The sequence below is a fragment of the Micromys minutus genome (genome assembly GCF_963924665.1).
Source record: "Micromys minutus genome assembly, chromosome: 6".
NCBI classification, from domain to species: Eukaryota; Metazoa; Chordata; class Mammalia; order Rodentia; family Muridae; genus Micromys; species Micromys minutus.
Genome location: NC_137975.1, coordinates 9,385,983 through 9,406,844, shown reverse-complemented (window position 1 = coordinate 9,406,844; position 20,862 = coordinate 9,385,983). Strand labels below are relative to the sequence as shown.

At 37.0% G+C, this 20,862-nt stretch overlaps 1 protein-coding gene across 1 annotated transcript in view; it reads right to left on the bottom strand.

Moving 5' to 3' along the window:
- The window catches only part of LOC308421694 (contactin-associated protein like 5-1-like), a gene marked incomplete at both ends in the record, with an annotated part of 497,826 nt that overhangs the window by 365,652 nt on the left and 111,312 nt on the right, over positions 1-20,862 (bottom strand). Inside the window, 2 exons of the mRNA XM_080918133.1 lie at positions 3,294-3,465; positions 7,036-7,185. Coding sequence (XP_080774259.1) covers positions 3,294-3,465; positions 7,036-7,185 — 322 coding nt within the window. The remainder of the gene's footprint in view (positions 1-3,293; positions 3,466-7,035; positions 7,186-20,862) is intronic.

Genomic DNA, 20,862 nt, shown 5'->3' with positions numbered 1-20,862 from the left:
TAAATAAGTTCTGATTCCATAATTAATTTTTCAGCCTTCACATAATGGCCTTTTCTGGCACTGGTACTGGGACTGGATAATATCTAAGGAACTTCCTCAATTATATTGCTGCATGAGGGTAGCTCACAGTGAATAAGACTTGTATTCAAATTTTCTCTGGAACCTTAGAAAGCTGCACCAAAAACAAGGTCTGTCAGTATTAATAAAATTTATCGACATTACTGTGTATGAGTGGGTTTACATACATGTATGTACATGTATGCATATTCCTGTGAACACGTAAGTATAGGGCAGAAGGAGGGTGTCAGCATCTTCCTCTATCATTCTTCATCTTATTCTTTTGATGCATGTTCTTTTTCTTGAGTTAGGTGATTTTGATTTTGTTTTTGCTGCTGCTTCTGTTGTTCTAAGTAGGGGGGCAACTGGGAAGCTCCAGAAAGTGTCCATCTCTAGTTCCCATAGCAATTGTGTTACAGGTATCCTTGTGTTACCTTGCTTAGTTGCTTACATGTGTGCTAGAATCTGATCTCAGAACCTCATGCTTGTAAAGCAAGCACTCTTACCCAGTGAGACATTTCTCCAGCCATAAGTGATGTTTCAAGGCCAGACTTAAAAAAAACTCAAAAGAAACAGCCTACAGATTTGTAGGTATCATTTCAAAGGGCTCACTGAGAAGCATCTTAAGATTTGCAACTTTGTACCATTTTCCTTGAAGATTGCTACAGGCTTTCCATATTTCATATTTTTCCCAAGTGACTAGCACTAAGATATTTAAATAAGAGACATAGGTGGAAACAAAAGAAGAAAAGCAGGAGTGTGTAGGTGTGCAACACTTCACTGTGAAGGAGAAAAGGGACATAGAATACAAGGGTAGAGGTCTTAGAATCAGCTGTCTAAGAGGATATTCTCAGGCTTCCATAGTCTTTTTAGCCAGGACCACATGTAGTGAAACCATGGCCAGGGTCAACCCTAACTCTACCTAGCAGGCAGATTCATACCAGCTGGCTAACACATTCATACATGTCAAATGGAGCAAACATCCCTGTTTGAGATAGATAAGGAGCATCAGAGACCCCCCACATCTATTTTCCCAGCACTGAGGCTTCTCTTACCATGCATGGTCTCTGACAGATTGCCTTTTTATTTTATGCATCTCTACAACATATTTTTCCTCCTTGCTTCTACAGCTGTTACTAGTTTACATGTATATAAACTTCCGTATGACATTCTCTTTATTTCAAAAATTAAATAAAAACTCAATACTCAGGAAACAACTGTCTTTGGAACCCCACACCCTGCCTCTCAGATTCAAACAAACTAGATAAATGCAAACCAGATAAATAAGAAAGTGATTGCAATTCAAATGATATACACCATCAACATTGCTTATTATACAATTAAACTAAACACAACTGTATGTAATATAATTACTCAAAACTACAAGTACACAAAAGTAAAGTTCAGAACTGATTGCAATGACTTTCATGTAATCCAAAATAATGAGACATTCCCTGGTTGTATGCTTAGGTACCAAAGATACCACAGGTGACAAATGTCCTGTATTGATCTGTAATACATAAAATCCTGCACCAGATGATGTATTTAGAAGTTTCTCCATTGACGAAAATATAGACTTGGGATGGCATCCATTTCCTGTAACAGCTTTGATTTGGAGACCTCTAAATTACTGAAGCACACATTTTATTACCCACATTCCCAGTTGGTCAAGTGGAAAAATAAGCATAAGAATAAGAAATAGTCAGTGATATATTAGAAATCCCATGTGCAATAGTATCAGAAATGTGTGCTAATGTTTCTGTCTACTGATGGTGGCCATTTCCATCATTAGCTGAGTCCATGTTCTTCAAGGCTGATTTCCCATGTTCCACAATAAAGGCAGCTGATGCTTTTGTTAACTTCTCTCTGGATTGGGAGAAATTATAATCTCCCTAACTTCCTTAGCTCTATCAATATTTTTCTGAACTTGTGTCTCTAGCCATATCTGCTAATGTTCCTTCTCGGTTCTCACATAGAACAGGAAACCAAAATCTGCTAGCACAAATGCTTTCATTGTGATAATTCCTAGTCCACACACCCAGTTATGTGGAAGCCATGCCTTCCTTTCCTGACCTAAAAGCTGAAGTTTGTCAACTGAACCTAAAACATTATGGATTGAAGGAGTCAGCAATTACTTTCTTCTCAACAAATACATATTCCCCCCAAAAAAGCTATCAGATGCTGTTAGTAATAAAATGCATGCCAGTACTGGATATTTTGAATGCAAAGTCAAATTATTTTGACTTGGTAACACTTAGAAGCCATGTTCTGTTTTCTGGCCATTCTAGGACAATATCTTCTATCAGCTTGGTCAAGCATGACATTGCATTATACTTTAACATGTAATTCAATTAACTATCCAATGTTCCTTGATTTAATTCCTCATTCTCACAGTGGTATGAACTTACTGGTATCACTTTCACAAATCAGGGTACATAACAGTTTATAGCAATGGCTAATTAATGTAGCCAAAGACCTCTAATACCAACACATAGTTATCCACTTAACAAATCCTACTTACCTACCTGCTCATCAGTATCTTAAAGGGGTAAGCAGAATTAGAAGAAGAAAGGGGGTAGGTGCTATAGAAGGAACATGACAAAATACTACTGAAACTCACCATCCATTCTACTTTTTACTTTAAATCTAGAACCCTTTACCATAAAATGAGTCAAATCATAAGAGAGATGCAAAAAGAAACTAAGTGTCATACTGGTTCTCAGTAGATTACTGTCTGTACTATTTTGTAGCAAGAAAAATAGTGAATGGGGTCCATGGTATCATGGACCAGCCATCCCCAATTGGGTACATCCACAGTGAGCACAGCCAAACCCTTAGCTGTTGATTTGCTGAAGCTTTTAACATTATGGGAAGGATACCCACAGCAGGCAAGGAATGAAATGGTTTAGGGAGAGCAATTTAGCCCTCTTTTATGGTTTACTCTACTTCAACATAATCAAATGTTGTTTATGCATAAAATTTTAATCCTTTCACAAATTTGTATTTTGATTTAATTTGCATATCCCATTTACTGCAAGTCAACATGAAGAGACTCAACCAATTTAAGATGTTTTCTCTGGGCCTGAAATCCTTGCAGAAATATTTTCTATTAGGCAACTCAATTATATCTAATGTGGCTACTGTCTGCAGATTACAATTTTGCTTAAAGAAACTCATCATCAGAACAGTGAGAATGGGAAAGGGTGGGAGAACAGAGGAGACAAGACAATAATTACCTGTCTTTGATGCTACACAGATCAATGTGTAAATCACTAAAATTCCCCAGGGAACCTTGCTGAACTGAAATGAGGTTCTTGGGCTGGTTATCAATAAAGATGAGCCTCATGCAGCCTTGGAAAGCCTTAATGGGGTTTAAGCATTGGGAATCGGTGAGATTGTCAGGGCACCCTGTGGGACAGAGAGAAAAGATGAAGAGCACTGGAATGATCTGTCATTGCTTTGGCAACCTACTGATCGAAAACCTTGAGTCTAATTATTTGGGCACATTGTTATTCATAGTAGGGCATACCTTAGTTGTAAATTCGAGCTCAGGAAGAGGTACAAAAATTATGCAAAATGGAGATGCTGTCACTATAAAGGAAAAAAGTGCCAAAGGGAACATCATTGGTATAACATGTACCTTAAGCCCCTGTGTGTGTGTGTTTGTGTGTGTGTGTGTGTGTGTGTGTGTGTGTGGTGCATACCTAAAAATGCAGCGTTTTGTGTGGTTATATGTAGAAGCTGAAGGTTGGCATCAAGATATCTTTCTCTGCTACTTCCAATGTATTCTTTGAAAAATGGTATCTTTTGTGAACCAGGTCATGAGCTCCAGGTCTCTGCCTTCATCTACAACCTGTCACTTTACTTGGTGTGACACAGCCTCCTCACCCACATGGAAACTTGGTGACTCATGTAGGTTGGGTTTTCAGTGAACCTCGGGAGCCAGCTTAACTCAGCCTATCCAGCACTAAAACTCAAGGGGATGCATACCATGCCTAGTGTTTTATATGGATGCTCAGAATCCACACTTAGCTTCTAATGGTAGCAAGGCAAGCATTTTACCAACTGAGTCTCTCTCTCACACACACACACACACACACACACACACACACACACACACACACACTACTTTTTTGCTGGAAACATATTTGTCTTTTCTTTGAATGGCATCCTTCACATGCTCTTCATATATTGTAAGTACTCCAGACTATTTGTTGTCTCTCAAAACATACATCTAAATTCCCAATTTCATTCTGAATAACACTTTCTAGGAAATGTTACTCTGGTAAGGATCACAGCTGTGTAATTTTTCTGGTGGAGCATTAACAAGATAAGCTCCCGAGAAAGGTGCACTAAGGAACCAAGCAGGATTTTGACATGCTGTATAAAACAAATCCAGACATTAAGAGAATGGCGGGCTAAGTGCACATGATTACAGGCTGTAATAGCACACGAGAAAGGTTAATACCACACTTCTTAAAGAGTGAGTGTTCTTAAAAAAATAAAAATGCTAATTCTATCTCAGTGAATTTCATAGGTGCAGAGCACATTGCAATGTGTGCTTGAAAATATGGCAATATGCCATAAAAAGAGGCATTACTTCACTCATCTCTAATAGATAATCACTGCAGGGCTGAAGCCTGGCAGCTGGTTAACAGCTCACATGCACACTATAAAATGAAGAGATGCTACAACTTCTAATTGAAACTGTAGAGAAAATTTATGGAAGTTGACTATTATTGTGGAAGCTCATTTTTTACGTTCCTTAAGTTTACAATCTGCATGTGGAGATTTTGTTTAAACACTGTTCAAATCATACATAAATCTTCATGTTCTAAGTCTAGCACTCTGAAAAACCCACTTAGAATTAAGCAATATACTAGCTGAGAGGAGGAAAGCCATTATATCTCAGTGATATTTTAGGATATTATTATACCATAATTATTCAAAGCCACTTTTCCTGGGAATAAATTCCTGACCCTCATTCTTCCTCCATTGTTGGAAAACCCCTTGTAATCTAGAACGTACAGTTTAGGGTTAAGACCATTGCTCAGCATTTTTTGGCTTTCCTCGTTTTACTATAGAACTGCTCCAAACCCTGAATGTCCATAATGCCTCCTTCAATTATGATTTTATTACTCTTAGAGTGACAATGTACATGATCATGGGTGCGCAAGAACCACAGCTAATGCAGAGATTAGAACTGCTGCACTAGATTACAACTTCAGGAAATGATGTTTTCGACATTCTCTGAGGACATGTCTTTGGTTGGCATGACTGGTATGAAAGTTACAGTCTTGTGTTACAAAGTCTATCTTTTTGAGGACTCTAGGGGTCCAAACCCAAGTTTTTATGCTAACAGAGAAAGACTTTTATGACTGAGCCATACAGATCATTTTATTCACCAAACATCAGCCTTATTATCTATCATACAGACACAAGATCATCCAAAGGTACATGCTATGACTGGACCTGTAATGGCCATTGTGGGTTAAGGACCATGGTTCTTCCTCATGCTAAAATCTAAAACAGCTTCTTTTCAAAGAGACCCTAGATATGTATTCTGTGCCTATGCAAATATTTTTGTACTTGAAGATCCACATACATAGGAAGAAAGGGGTGATTTGTAGATTTTATAGCAAGGAGACTACAGGATTTGGGGAAGAGCTCAGTGTAGAGTTATGGTAAGTATATGGCAAGCTCTAGGTAACTACACTATATGTGCCATTTCCATTACTATTATTTCTGTTATTTTGTTTGAGGAAGACAGACTGTGTGCATGCATGTACCATCTCGAGTGTACGAAAGATAGGAGATAGATTGTGGAGCCCATTCCATTTTTCCACTACAGATTCCAAGAACAGAACTCAAGTCTTCAGGTTTGAGCAACAAATGTCTGTGCCCATGGATTCATCTTGTTATCTCTCCAGTGGATACTATTGTGCAATGCTTGCGTTCAGTTACCTCATGGGAAGGAACTGGCAACTTTAAGATAAGATTGTATTGTTTTCTATATTATATAAGGGAAAAAGGTGGGAGAGTTGAGTGTGCACTGGGTGAGCTCATAAAGACAAGTGCCTTTTATATGCTGAATAAGTCCTCCCCTAGGTTTCACCAAGTCTTCATTCTGCTCTCATTTATACCTCCCAGTAATTCTGAAAGTGAGCTTGTTCTCTATGTTCTACAAAAGGACTTCAGAGACTGTATCTTAAGAGCCTGAAGTCAGAGAGCCATACAGACTAAGTCCTCTTTAGATGTGGCTTTTGTAAGATAGATCACTGGCTATAGAATGAAACATCTAATTCAATAAAAGCAACCTTCAAAATACTCAGAATGGGTGAATGTGTTAAAGATGGCAAAATGTCATATAATAAGATTTATCCATCCAGTTTTATTTATTGTGCTCCTAGAAACATTGCAAGGGTTCTGCAAACAGAAGAAATGGTAATAACTTAGAAATTGCAATTGCTCTTTCCTGTTTCTTGGAGGCCCTAACTCATGTCAACTTTGCTCTGACACCCTTCATGGGTGTGGAAAATCTTCTAGACATAGGAAAGGGTAATGAGGCTCCCAAAGTAAAATAGCAGTGGAGGGCCAAGAGGTCTATGCTGACTGGTGGTGTCTCCAACTTGAATTTTCTCTCTTTGGTTACTTGATGACTATTACCTTCTTTTAAAAAAAATTAGATGAGTTTCTCCTTTCTAGTATGAGACTCAGAGGTTGGCATGGCTACAAGAATTACTTTGGGTGAGTTAAGTAACCCATGTCTAATAGCCTAGGTCCTTTAGCCCTTATTCCTGACCTAGACGGCTTACATTTGAACAGTTGTATGAGGTTTTGACTTCTCATTATTTGGTGTTGGAATATGCCTGCATGTGTGCATGCACACCAATATGGTGTGATTTTTAACTTGCAAAACACATGATAAAATAATTTTCCTGCCTCTATATTTTATGTCTCAAAGGCTGTGGAACTTACCTCCGAAGTAGTAACTCTTTCCAGAATAAATCTGTATCTGGGAGGTGTCTGGAGCTGGGGAAGCAGCATCATTATCCAGTGTGAGAGTAACTCGATTCCTCCTGGCAATGATGCTGACAGAATGCCACTGGCCATCATTCAATCCACTGCCTGCAAGAGAAACAGGAAGAGCTATTTCATGAGAGTCATCTTTCTTTTCTGCCTAACAGGTTAGTCTCCTTTCCTAAACCGTTTTTGATAGTTTCCTCTTTGAGATGAAGGGCACAAATTAAATATGTAGAGCATTTATGCAAAATAAAGAAATGCTGTTTATTAATTAGTATGCTGATCAGTGGCTACCAAGGAAAAAGCTTCAAAAAATCCTGTAAAAATCCAAATATGATACCAGAAATTGTATCCTTAGACAGAGGGTGCATAGGACATTTTATTCCTTTGATTTTTATGTAGTTTGCATCCTGCTGATAGTGAAACCTTTTGCAACTTTTTGCTTAAACCATTTGCTTCAAAAATCAAAACCAGGATTCATATACCCTACATAGCTATCTATCGCTGGGCTTCAGTAGCTCTGTGAAAATTTTTATTTAATCATACAAGTTTACTTTCTTAGTTCCTTTCCATGCTTCTGTGATAAAATATGCTAACAAAATTAAAGGATAAAAGCTCCGTTTTATCTCACATATCAAGAATACAGTGGTGACATTGTGGCAGGGACGTCAGGGCAACAAGGGCTTGAAGCACCTGGATATGTCCCATCCACAATTACAAAACACAGAAGAATGAATATATGCTGATGCTCAGCCTACTTTCTCTACTGTATACAATCCAGGACAAGATCTCCAGCACAGGGAGTGGTCCTGCTTAGAGTTTCAAGGATACATCTGCTAATTCAACTCCCATACTCATGGAAGTCCCTCACAGATATTCTAAGTCTAACTTTACTTTCTGCAATCCCTCTTGTGGTTCTTAGAGGCTGTCTCCTGGGTGAATCTAGATCCCATCAAGGTGATTAATTAGCATTAATCATCACACATATTCAAAGACAGTTAAGAATATAAAATGCTTTGACCATACCCTCCTCCATATCCCACTACCCTTGCCCAGGCCTCACATTGGCACATTCTCCAGACATGAGCACTTCTACTTTTATGTCAGTTTAATGAATTGGACAAAGCCACCCCATTGCAAGGCACAGAGAGTTTCCTAAGGCAGTCAAGATACAGGCCAACTGAATAGCAACTGTCTGTGTCTGTCAGGGAGGGGGTGGGGTGTACACGTGAAGGTCAGAGGACAGTTTGAGCAAGTTAAATTTCTGCATATACTACCTGCATCCTAGAGATTGAGCTTAAGTGGTCAGGCTTGGTAGCAAGCACCTTTACTGGCTCAACTGTCATCCTGAATTTCAACTGTTTTTTTTTTTTAATTAAATACTCTCTGAATTTCCATTTGAAATGTTATCCCTTTTCCCCACCCTGATACCATCCCTTCCCTCTCCACTTGTCTCAATGACAGCACATCCTGTTCCTAATCACCCTCTCCACTTCAGTGTCTTGGCATTCCCCTACACTGGGAAAATGTACCCTCACTGGACCAAAGGCCTCGTCTCACATTGATGCCAGGCATCTCTATTTTCTGCTACATGTGCAACTGGAGCAATGGGTCTCTCAATGTGTGCTCAGTGGCTGGTGTTTTAGTCCATAGGAATTCTGAGGGTTTTGTTGGTTGATAAAATTGTTCTTTCCACGAGGTTGGAAACCCTTTCAGCTCCTTCAGTTATTTCTTTAGCACCTTCATTGGGGTTCTGATGTTAAGTCCAATGGTTAGCTGCAAGCATGCTCAGCTGTATCTGTATGACTATGGCAGAGGCCCCGAGGAGGCATCCATATCTGATTCCTGCCAATAAGCACTTCTTGGCATCAGCAATTGTGCTTGGGTTTGATGGCCACATATGTGATCAATCCCAAGGTGAGGCAGCTTTTGAATGATCTTTTCTTCAATCTCTCCTCCTCTATTTGACCTCGTATTTCCTACCTTGAGCGTTTTGTTCTCCCTTCTAAGAAGGACTAAGTCATCTACCTTTTGGCCTTCTCTTTGAGCTTCATAATGTCTGTGAATTCTTTCTTTAGTATTAAGAACTTTGGGGAGCTAGTATCCACTTATCAGTTAGTGAACACCATGTGTGTTCTTTTGTGACTGGGTTACCTCACTCAGTATGATAATTTCTAGTTGCATCCATTTGCATAGGAATTTCAAAAAACATTGTTTCTAATAGCTGAGTAGTACTCCATTGTGTAAATGTACCAGGATTTCTGTATCCATTCCCTTGTAGAAGACCATCTTTTTTTTTTTCCAGGTTTTGCTGTTATAAATAAGGCTGCTATGAACATGGTGGAGCATGTGTCCTTTTTATATATTGGAACATTTTTTTAGGTATATGCCCAGGAGAGGAATAGCTGGGTCTTCAGGTGCTACTATGTCAAATTTCTAAGGAAACAGTTTTTTTTTTTGTTTTATAGTTTAAGTTAATCATATAATATAACAAGTAACACTTGCATTCTCTGAACACCAACACATCACCTATAAAGAGGACCATGATTGTTTAGTATCATTATTAAAGCAATCAAACCTAATCAGAAGACAATTCCCAGGTATTTGGAGTACATAGAAGGCCCTCACTAAAAGCAACCTGTTCTGTTCCTTTGATCCAGATCCCTTTCAGCTGCATGGCAGCAATAACCTATATTACTGATATAGCTGCATTAATGTTGCTCTTGGAGGGCCAGCAACTTCCTTCCAAAATAAATGTTATCTATGGAGGCTCTGGGTTGTGTCTGGCCCACTGAGCATCAGAAAACATAGCAGTCGTATTGACTTCTCAGGTCCCAGATTAACAGAACTGACACATGTTCATCATTCAAATGACCTTCAATTTGCCTGACTATGTGGTGAGCTTCTTCTTTCTCTTGGACTCAGTTTCCTCACCCGCAAAAGGGAAATCAGTGACCATACTTATGATGACTCTAGTGATTATAACCACTACTTTTGTTCTATGTGCACTTATATGAACTAACACTGATGAACAGAACAGCAAGTCCCAAACAGCCTTGAAGTTGGGAGAGTACTGACATTAACATTACATGCTTTTGTATTTTTAAATGAACTATAGTTAAAAGGCAGGGACATTTGAACAAAAGACGCAAATGCTATTCTTTGATTTTAAGCCGATGAAGAAGAAAAGCCAACAACTGAGACAATAGATACCTAGGCTAAATCTGGGAATAGCATGACTTCTAAATTCTCAAGAACTATGATTGCCAAACTTAAACTTTCACAATGTTTTCCAAACATCCCATCATAAAGTGTGATGAGTTGGACTTGCCTCAAACCACCAAGATATCTACCCAGTTAATGGTTGCTGGATAAGAGGGCATGCCCTTTAGTAGTATAGTTAACAGTAAGGTGATTCATAACCTGTAACTCTCAATTCATGCTCTTGTAAGCAACACTAATGGAACCCATTGGGTTATTAAAGGCAAATACAATGAATGTAGAGAACCAGTTTGGAAGAGGAAGGCTCAACTAGAGTATAAGAAAACAAGAGAGTAAATAATGGGGATGAAAATAATTAAAATATACACATGGGTGAAAATGTTATAATGAACCAACTGCACATAATTAATACATGCTAATACAAAATCAAAAACAAAACAAACACAGGAGTAAACAGTTGCAAATTTACAGGTCTTGGTGTGAGAGTGACTACAGGCAGGGAAGAAAGAGTTGTTACTAAGGTCAGTCTAGAAATGTTACAGAATAAGAGAGAGAGTTCATAGCACATTAAGTAAAAATTCAAGAATACTGAAATCTGCCCAGAAAATAGAGAAATAGTTCATAGAAAATAGATAAAGACAAAAAGAGAAACCAGGCACTGAAGGCCTTGTGTTTTAGGCCACTGCCTCTCACCCCTTTCCTTCTAAGAAAAGAGAAGTCCCCACTGGGCAAAAAAAAAAAAAAAATTTACCTTGGAATATCCAGACAGTTAGGCCAGTTAGGGGAATGGGATACACACTTAGACAACAGAGCCAGGGACAGCTCCAACTCTAGTTGTTTGGCAACACACATGAAAAATAGGGTACATGTCTGCTACATATTTGCAGGGGCCATGGTCTAGCCCATACATGCTCTTTAGTTGGTGGATTAGCCTCTGGGAAACATAAAGGTTCCAGGGCAATCAATTCTGTTGGTCTAATTGTGGAGTCACTACCTTTCTGGGTCCATCAGACCTTCTTGCAACTCATCCACAAGACTACCTGAGTTCTAACTAAAGTCTGTTTGTGTCTCTCTACATCTGTTCAGGTCAGCTGGTGGGTAGAGCCTTTCAGAGGACTATTATGCTACACTCTAGTCTGTAGGCATATAAGAGGATCATTGATAGTGTTGGGGATTAGTGTCTGCCATAGGATGGCTCGGAAAGTTTGCCAGTTATTGGTTTTCCATGCCAACATCCAATTAGATACTAAAAAAGCCTTCTGCATGATAGTCTATGATCTGAGGTCATTTATTGTCATGGTGGATGAGTAAAATTATACCCAACTTCTCATGGTGGGCCTGAGATTAAAACTGTTTTCAGGGAATAGTGTCTGAGAAATAAACATTATTGGCTAAGGCTCCAAGTCTTTAGGTGCCTCATTATAATGGAGATCTGTCTTAAGCTGTCCTCTACCTGTGCTAGGGCTTGGGGCATTTTTCTTAGGTGACTGATAGCCACAAATCTATGGATGGCTGCAGCTAGTGACAGGAACCTGGTGCCTAGAAATCAGGCAAAAATGCCTATTGTTCCCATAGGGTCACTAGAGTTTCAATCCTTAGCTCAAATGAGAAGCAAGGTGCCTTCCATGCGTGTATATCTAGATACAAAATTAACTAAAAAAAATCATCATCTCTATGTTTTATATATATGATAAATAGGCTGAGAAAAATATCAGGTCAACACACCCCTTCACAATAACCACAAATAATATAAAATCTCTTACTGTAACTCTAAGCAAGTAAGAGAAAAATCTGTATGTCAAGAACTTTAAATCTCTGGAGAAAGAAATAGAAGCTATCAGAAGATGGAAAGATCTCCCATAATCATGAATCAGTAGGATTAACATAGTAGAAATGATCATCCTACCACAGCAATCTATAAATCCAATACAAGTCTCATCAAAATTTCAACAGAACTATTTACAGACCTTGAACAAACAATCTTAACTTCATACTGATAAAAAAAAATTCCAGAATAGATAAAAAAATCCTATAGAGTAAAAGAACTTCTCGAGTTATCATCATCCCAGATTTAAACTATATTACAAAGCAATATTAATAAAAACTTCATGGTATTAGTATAGAAATAGATGGGTTGATCAATAGAATTGAATTGAAGTACCGGAAATAAACCCTCAGACCTATAGAGACTTTCCTTTTGACAAAGAAACCAAAACCATATAATGAAAAAAAGAAAGTATCTTCAAAAACACGATTCTGGTCTCTACTGGATGACTCCATGTAGGATGCAAATAGATCTATGTCTATCAGCCTATACAAAACTCAAGTCCAGTGGATCAAAACATCAGTGTAAACCCAGGTACATGAAATTTAACAGAAAAGAAAGTAGGGAATACCTTTGAACACATTAGTACAGGAAACAATTTCCTGAACAGAGCACAAATACCTCTGGTACTAATTTCAACAATTAATAATGAGACCTCATGAAACTACAAATCTTCTGTAGGAGAAAGTACACAGTCAGTACAGCAGTGCTTCTGAATCTGTAGGCTGAGACCCCTACAGTTCAGTGAGTCTTTCACAGGGCTCCTATATCAAGTGTCTTGCATATCAGATATTTGTATTAGAATTCATAATAGTAGAAAACTACAGTTATAAAGTAGCAATAAAAAATTTGTGATTTGGGTTCAATGGAACATGAAGACTTTATTTAAAGGTCACACCACTGAGAATCTGATCTAGAGGGAAAGAGACAATTTTGTCTTGATATGAAAACCTTTCTGGAAGGTGATATTCTCACATTAACAACATTAAACATTTATTAATTTATTTTTCATGAATAAAGTCTGAAGAACTAATTTTAAATGAAGCCAGCAGCTAAGGTCTAAGGTATTAATACTTCATGAGGCCATTATAAATGGTAAATAGTAAAAGTACAAAATGTCTACTATTTCCAAAAACACTGACTTGATTGAATTGTATTTGGTAGATTCATGTTAGGAATTATAATATATTTTAGGAAGAAATTAGACAAATAACCACTGCCAATATCTCAGAGAGTGAAACAACAAATTTTCCCAAGATATCTACTGAAGTGTAGGCTGGGGACTTGGCTCCACAGGTATGAGGACTTCCTACTCTTCCAGACCACCTGAGTTCAGTTTCCAACATCATATAAGAAAATTCATGAATGCATGTAATTCCAATTCCAAGGGACCTGATGTCTTCTTTTGGCCCATGTGAGAGCATCCTTGTTCACATGCTCAAACAGTACTTCCCCAATGTATAAAAATAAAATAAATATTTAAAAATATCAAAAGTGAACATATGGAATGATGAAATTATACATGATTTTTCTGTTTTCTCCTACAAAAAATTGAAACTTGAAGTTTCTAAATATAAAATAGAATAATTTCTTTTTAAAATAATGTCTGACAATTAAAGAAGTAACAAACAAATTCTGTTGAAACAAAAGATACTTTCTCAACTTTCACCATCACTGTTTTCTCTGTGATTTCTAGAATTCAGCTTAACATTGATATAAAATAAGAGGGGTGGAGACAGAGAGACAGATAGAAAGCAGGAGACTGCCCTTGTTTTCAAAAGGGACAAGACTTGAAGAGTTTCCTACTGAAGAAAGAGGAGGAAAAAAGAGGTGGTAGAGAGGGAGGTGCTCTCTCTCTCTCTCTCTCTCTCTCTCTCTCTCTCTCTCTCTATCTATCTATCTATCTATCTATCTCTCTCTCTTGCTCTCTCTCCTCTCTCTCTCTCTGTCACACACACACACACACACACACACACACACACACACACACACACATACACACACACACACACACACACACACACACAACTCTTGCTTGACTTACAAGTCCATTTCTTTTTGAGGCAATTGCAATCTGTCTCTTATCCCTCAATATTTATCTCTGCATGAGATCCCTGTAGATTTACATTAGTACATTCATATTTCTGTGCAGACTATTGAACTGATCAATAGGACACAGCTTTCCTCTGCCCCCTTTATACTCTACTTTACTGTTTCCTGAATTGTCCACATCTATCCCCAAATTTTCAAGTTCATTTTCTCTTCATGAATCCTCTTATAAACTTTATCAACAGGGCTAGGGACCTCTTGATTGTAGACTATAGTTTCATAAATAACACAAAGTAGATTAAAGCTGATGAGTGAATAATTATTTACCTTTAATAAAAATGTGTAGGTAATCATAGATGCTAAACAACCATGTGAAACTAAACAAGATCAATGCAAGACTGAGTCCACCAATATTGCATCTTGGAGCTGCAAGAAGCTTTTAGGCAGTTAACAGTTGTAGGGAAGGGAAAGAGATTTTTTCCCAGTTGTGAAGCCACTGGTAAGTTGCTCATGCTCCTATTAACAACCCCTCTGTCATTTTCTATAAGTAATTCTCATTAAACTAATTTGTCTTTTTAAAAATAAGAAATGAGGACAGGACCATTTGGGAAGAAATACAAGAGCAGCAGAACTGGGAGTCACAAAACAGGACAATGGGGAACACATAATAAAATATATCTACATAAATGTGTAAAAGTGTTATAATGTGGCATGTTATTGCAGACCAATCAATAACTAAAGAAACAGTAATAGAAGCAAACAAAGTGTTTCCTCTTAAATAACATCTCATCAACAATTTCATATATATGTCTGTAGTAGCTACAGTCAGATCTATTCATTTAGGTCATGTTGTTTATGGCCTTGTGGTCTTAATTAACAATTTGACTGTGTAAACCTCCTGTTCCCAGTAGAATAAAAGTGGCTGCAGGTCAGAGTGTGAATCATGTTTCCGTGTCTCCTTCGGCATCTGTGGGGACACATTCTGACCTCTCCAAATGCTCCTTGATTGATGGAGCATCGAGCAGTTGAAACTCCTCTGCCAAATGTCAGCAACAAACCCTCTCACTGTATTGCCAATAAATGACAGGATCAAGCTTTTGAAGTTCTGCAAACTGGTTCATGATTCAAGGAACCATGGAGATGGAGAACTTTGGTCAGTGAATGAGAGAGTGATTCTCTGGTGTTGCCATCATTAGTGTCTGACAAATAAACCAAGTTTGAATGTGACAGTGATGATTTCTAGTGCACATCTAAGTGTCCAGTTCTGACTGCTACAGGATAACATTATATTCAACCCTGAGACATTTCCATCCCCCTAGATGTGCTCATCCCTGACAATTCTGCCATCTACTCTCCATGTATCACAAACTCTTATGGAATCATACATGACATTTTTTTCATCTTCAGGCTCTTTTTTGATGGGAATACCCTTCTTATTCATTGCTTAGTCAAATTATATTATTCTGAAAAGGAAACATGAAGCATTCCTTTCTCATACCATCTATCTTTCCTGTGCCTTCCACATAACTTGTGCCTCTATAACTCACCTTCAAATAATAGTAGGAGAATCTAATGTTCATTCAGCCTTGATCTAGACACCTGTGTACAACACAGGCTACTAAAGCTTAAACTGGGGCGAATCTGACTGGATTATACTAAGCAACTAGCAAAGTGGATGCTCAGAAACTGGAAAGGAAGTGATAGCATATGTGGTCACTAGACTATTCTGCTTTAAAAATCATAAAAATGATCTAACATTTTCAGATACACACTGGAGTAAACATAGAGAAACAGAAGTGAATTAAGAATTTTCATTTCATCATTTCCATTTGTCAAACTCAAAAAAGGTGCAAATATACAAGAGGCTACTAGGCTGGTAAATATTTCCAACTTAGGCTTGATTTTTTTGTATCCAAGGTGGCTCTGACTGTTAAATTGGCATGGTCTAGATTTCACTAAAATGGAGTTTTAGTTGAGGAATTGTGTCTGAGGGGATTCTCTTGTTTGTTGACTGATCCAGGTTGGTCCAGTTTACTGGGTGAGGTGGGGGGATGTTCTGTTTCCTGAACAGATGGTACTTCGTATGATTAAAAGATTAAGCATGTAAGCAGCATCCTTCCATTATTTCCCTTTCAAGTTCCTGCTTGAGTTCTTGCCTTTATTTTCATCATAAATGGACTATGAATTATAGGATAGATAAATCTCATACTCCCAATACACTGTTTTTGGTAAGAATATTTTATTACATCCACAGGTTTGAGCCTAAACACCTACAAAGTCTGAGAACTGCAATTCTCAATTTGTCATAACCAAGAATTTCTCTGTACAATTTTGTGCTGAATCTTGACCTCTGTGCTTAATCAGACAGCTTACTGTGACAGCAAGCATGCTTGGCTCTGTGTTTATTTGCCCTCACTGATAGGATTTTCTCATCAACATTACTTTTGCTAAAACACCAAGCCATTAATTATAATTAATTTGAAGCATGGGATGGGGTTTCTTGACTAATCCTGCTTTCTTGATGTACAGATGGAGTCAAGTTACATTAGCTTATATAAAAGGGACAATATTGGGAAGCCACTGTTAATCACAAAGCTATAGAAAATGACCATCTGGCTATTAATCAGGATGAACACTTCCATCCTTGTAGCACAGACATCTCCCCTCCTCTTACTTCTAGTTGCTACAATGTAATAATACTTGCATTAAATGTATCTTCTTAAATTTGAAATATTGTACAACATATAATTGCTGTACTATAAATATTTATTTAATCACCATTGGATTATTTTCCTTTTCATAATTCATATGAATGTTTTTATTGTACGGTGACTATAAACTAAAATCTCAGGTGACAAGAGGCAAAGAAAATTTCAATTCTTTAATACTTTTTATCTCAGGGATTTTCTCATGACAGCACAAGACTAACAGATTGTCAGAAAAATGCTCATATTTAAATATTTGTTTCCAGATTCTCTATAAATGAGCAAAAGGTCAAAAATATGCCTTCTTTAACACATACAATCATCTCTGATTTGAAACCAAGTTATCAAATTTGCCAGGTTCCATGTGCTTATTCTACTCATTGTAGTAAATTGTTGGATTTGAGAAGTGTGTAAATCTTATCTCTTCCAGGTTTTACTACCTCCTGATAACAGTCTCAGTGGTCACTAGACCTTCAATAAAGCACTTCAAAATATAGTCAAATCCAAATTTTGTATGTACATTAAATTATACCAGAATATTTTGTTTGATTGAATGTGTGAGCATGCCTATATTGGTAGCACACATCTAGACTATGTAGAATATTTGAAATGTAATAATAAAAAGATTTAAAGGAGATGATTCTATCCCATATAGACAGAAAATAATCAGAACCTTTGAAGATAATACAACTTTGCTTGTAGATGAGTGCTTTCATTTAAGATGATTTGGCACAGCTTACCCCTCAACAAATCAAACTCTATCTTCAAACAATAATGCCTGCTTTGCTGACCTTCTTAAAAATATCAAGGGCCAGTGGTTACCTACAAGCTCTTTTTGAGATCTTGCAGATATGATTAGCCAAAGTACATGTAAGTCTAGGACACTCTTCTATTACACTTTTTTGGTTGTTATTGTTTTTTTGGTGACAAAGGAGAAATGTCTCTCCAGAATTGGAATTCACTAGCCTTGCAGAAAAGCAAGGAACTTTGTGCAACAGTACCCTTGTCAAAAATACATGATCTCTACCTCTTAACCCTGTCTTCAGTAGACAGGGAAACACTACAGTAAAAGATTTTATTGAATACTGGGATTTCATAGTTTTTTTTTTTTTTTGAACATCTTTTTTCATAGTTCCTTTTCTTATTGCCTTGAGTTTTCCCATAAGAACAACATAATTACATGAATTATCCATGATTTTAAAGGAAAGCTCAGCTGAGCTATTTTTCCTTTTCTATTACTTAATGTTTTATAAGACATTCAAAGTTTTGTTTATAAAATAAATCAATAACTTTCTCTTACTATTATGAAATATTCTATTTCCTTAGTACTTGGAAGGACTTGGGCAATACTATATTCTATTCTAAGAATCTCTTTGAGTGAATATATCCTTAGGAAATAGAATATGGGCCTAGAGAGATTGGAGTAAGTGTCATGCTTGTATGAGGTTCTAATTTCAGATTCCCAGAGACTTTACAAATCCAAATGTAGCAACACTATCAGTAAACCTATCACTCTAATAACAAATTTGGTGGAGGAAATGAAAAGATTCTTGGAAGTTTGTGGACAAACTAGACTTGCTTGTACAACTGACAATAAGAAAATCTTGTCCAAACATGGAAGAGGAAAGGACTGAAACCCAATAGATCCCCTGGACCTCCACACATCTTCTATGGTGCACACATGCCTAAAGTACCACACCTGAACACACAAAGGCCATAATAATGGAGTAACACATACACAAGGATTAAAATGACAAAATGTGATGCTAACATAGAATTTCATCTTTCTATCCCCAGTATCCAGAAAAATAATGCAAGAAATTTTGTAATTTAAGTATAGATAGGCTTTATAGCAAGATCCCATCTTAAAAAAAAAAAAAAAAAAAAAAAAAAACAGAAAGGAAGAAAGAAGGAAGGAAAGAAAGAAAGAAAGAAAGAAAGAAAAAAAGGAAGGAAGAAAGAAGGAAAGAAAGAAAAAGAAAGAAAGAAAGAAAGAAAGAAAGAAAGAAAGAAAAGAAACAAAAAAGATAAAAGAAATACAGAAAGAACAGAGGAGTGAGGTAGGGAGGGGAGAAATGAGATGAATGGGGAAGAAAGAAATGAAGAAAAAAAGAAAGAATGAGGAGGAAGAAGGTTAGAATGCAGGGGTATGGAGGCAGGCAAAGTACCTGCTGTGGACACCTAAAGACTGGAGCTCAGAGATCAAAAGACATGTAAAATCTAAGCTTGGCAGCCCAGCATTGGAGATAGGTTGGTCAGGAGTTTACTGGCCATTGTAGCCAACCAATAGACTCCAGGTTGATTCAGATGTCCTGCCTCAAAAAACAAGCACACAAATATACATAGGAGAACACCAATAGAAGACACTTAATACCCACCCATGCATTCCACATGTGTCCACCACACCATGATATTAACATAACACATCAGGTACAAAATTCTCACTGAATGTATATTGATATGTTAATATTTATATATTATGATACTTAACCAAACTAAGTGAATGAAGAATAGATGTGTTTAAAAAATAGTAGACTCATCTACCATCTATTTGATAATTGAGCTCACTGAGAAAAATATTTGGGAAGAGAAAAAACCTGGTAGCTCTCTGAAATCTGGTTATTCTAAGCAATCAATAAAGAGTCTTACCCTCTGCTTTACAAGACAAACCATGTGTCATGATGGCTTACTAGATAAGAGGTTGAGCAAGCATGAGAACCTAGTATGGTATATGGAGTACAAAAGGCTTTATGTGGCAACATGGGAAGCTGTAATCACAACTACATGAAAGGTGTAGACAGGAGGATCCTAAGTTTTTGTGGTTGCCAGTTTAGTTCCAGGTTTAGTGAGAGATCCTCTCTTAAAGAAATAAAGTAGAGAATGATAAATCAGGTACCCTACATCACTCTTTGACCTTTGTGCATATGTAGAGACACATTTAAACATGGAATATATATATATATATATATATATATATATATATATATATATATATATATACATGCACATATACATTCTACATGTACATACATACAAACACACACAGAGGTTACTTGGATAATTGGCATTTAGTTGTATAAATTACTAATTTATATATAATTATTTATATCAAATTAATAATGCCACTATTATTTTAAAACAAGTTTGTTTGGATAATTTAAGCAGAAAAATATTTTTCTAGTTCTTGTTTTGGCATTTTTAGCCTTCTCACCCATTCTGAGTAGAAAATGTAAGAAGAAAGAAACATGTAGTCCATTTGAGATATGCATTAAGTGGTTCAAGTTTTCAGAAGTATAAGAAAATCTTTCTTAACTCTTGGAATAAGCTAGCCTTTTGTCACAAGCATCACCAGTTCAGCCAATCACTTAACTTGGTATAGAATTTGAGGGATATCTTTGAAATCATACAATTTTTTTTTTCATTGTAGCTGGGTAACCTGGCACTCCTTACCACCCTCTCTTAATGGAAAGTGTGTATTAATGGACTGGCATATTTTTAATAATAGAAGCAATTCCTGGATTTTTTAGAGCAGAACACTGCCAGGGCCCATATTATAATAAAAATGCATTTGTGGTCCAAGCCTACAAATTTCTGTGCTCAAACATCTTATTAATTAGTGAGAGACAGCTCAATGCCAATGCACATTTATTGTCTCCAAATAAAAAAGCTCCTGATTAAAATTTTATTACTGAGAATATGAGAAATATCACTCAACATGATTAACTCTCTTCTACGAGCAGTAATCTAATAAATAGTAGAAACCTCCTCTGACTTCACAAATCTGTTCACAGCTTTTACAACCCTATGAACCCTTCTAGCTAGACATCCTGACTTAGTATGGAAGAAATGGGCATTTATCAAGCAGATTTTGATACCATGCTAAGTTCAGGTATTTTTTTTCTTTTTGATTGCTGTCATGGTTTTAGAAATGAATTTTATAATTGTTTATGTGTGTTTGTGTGAGGGAAGGGTGCACATGCT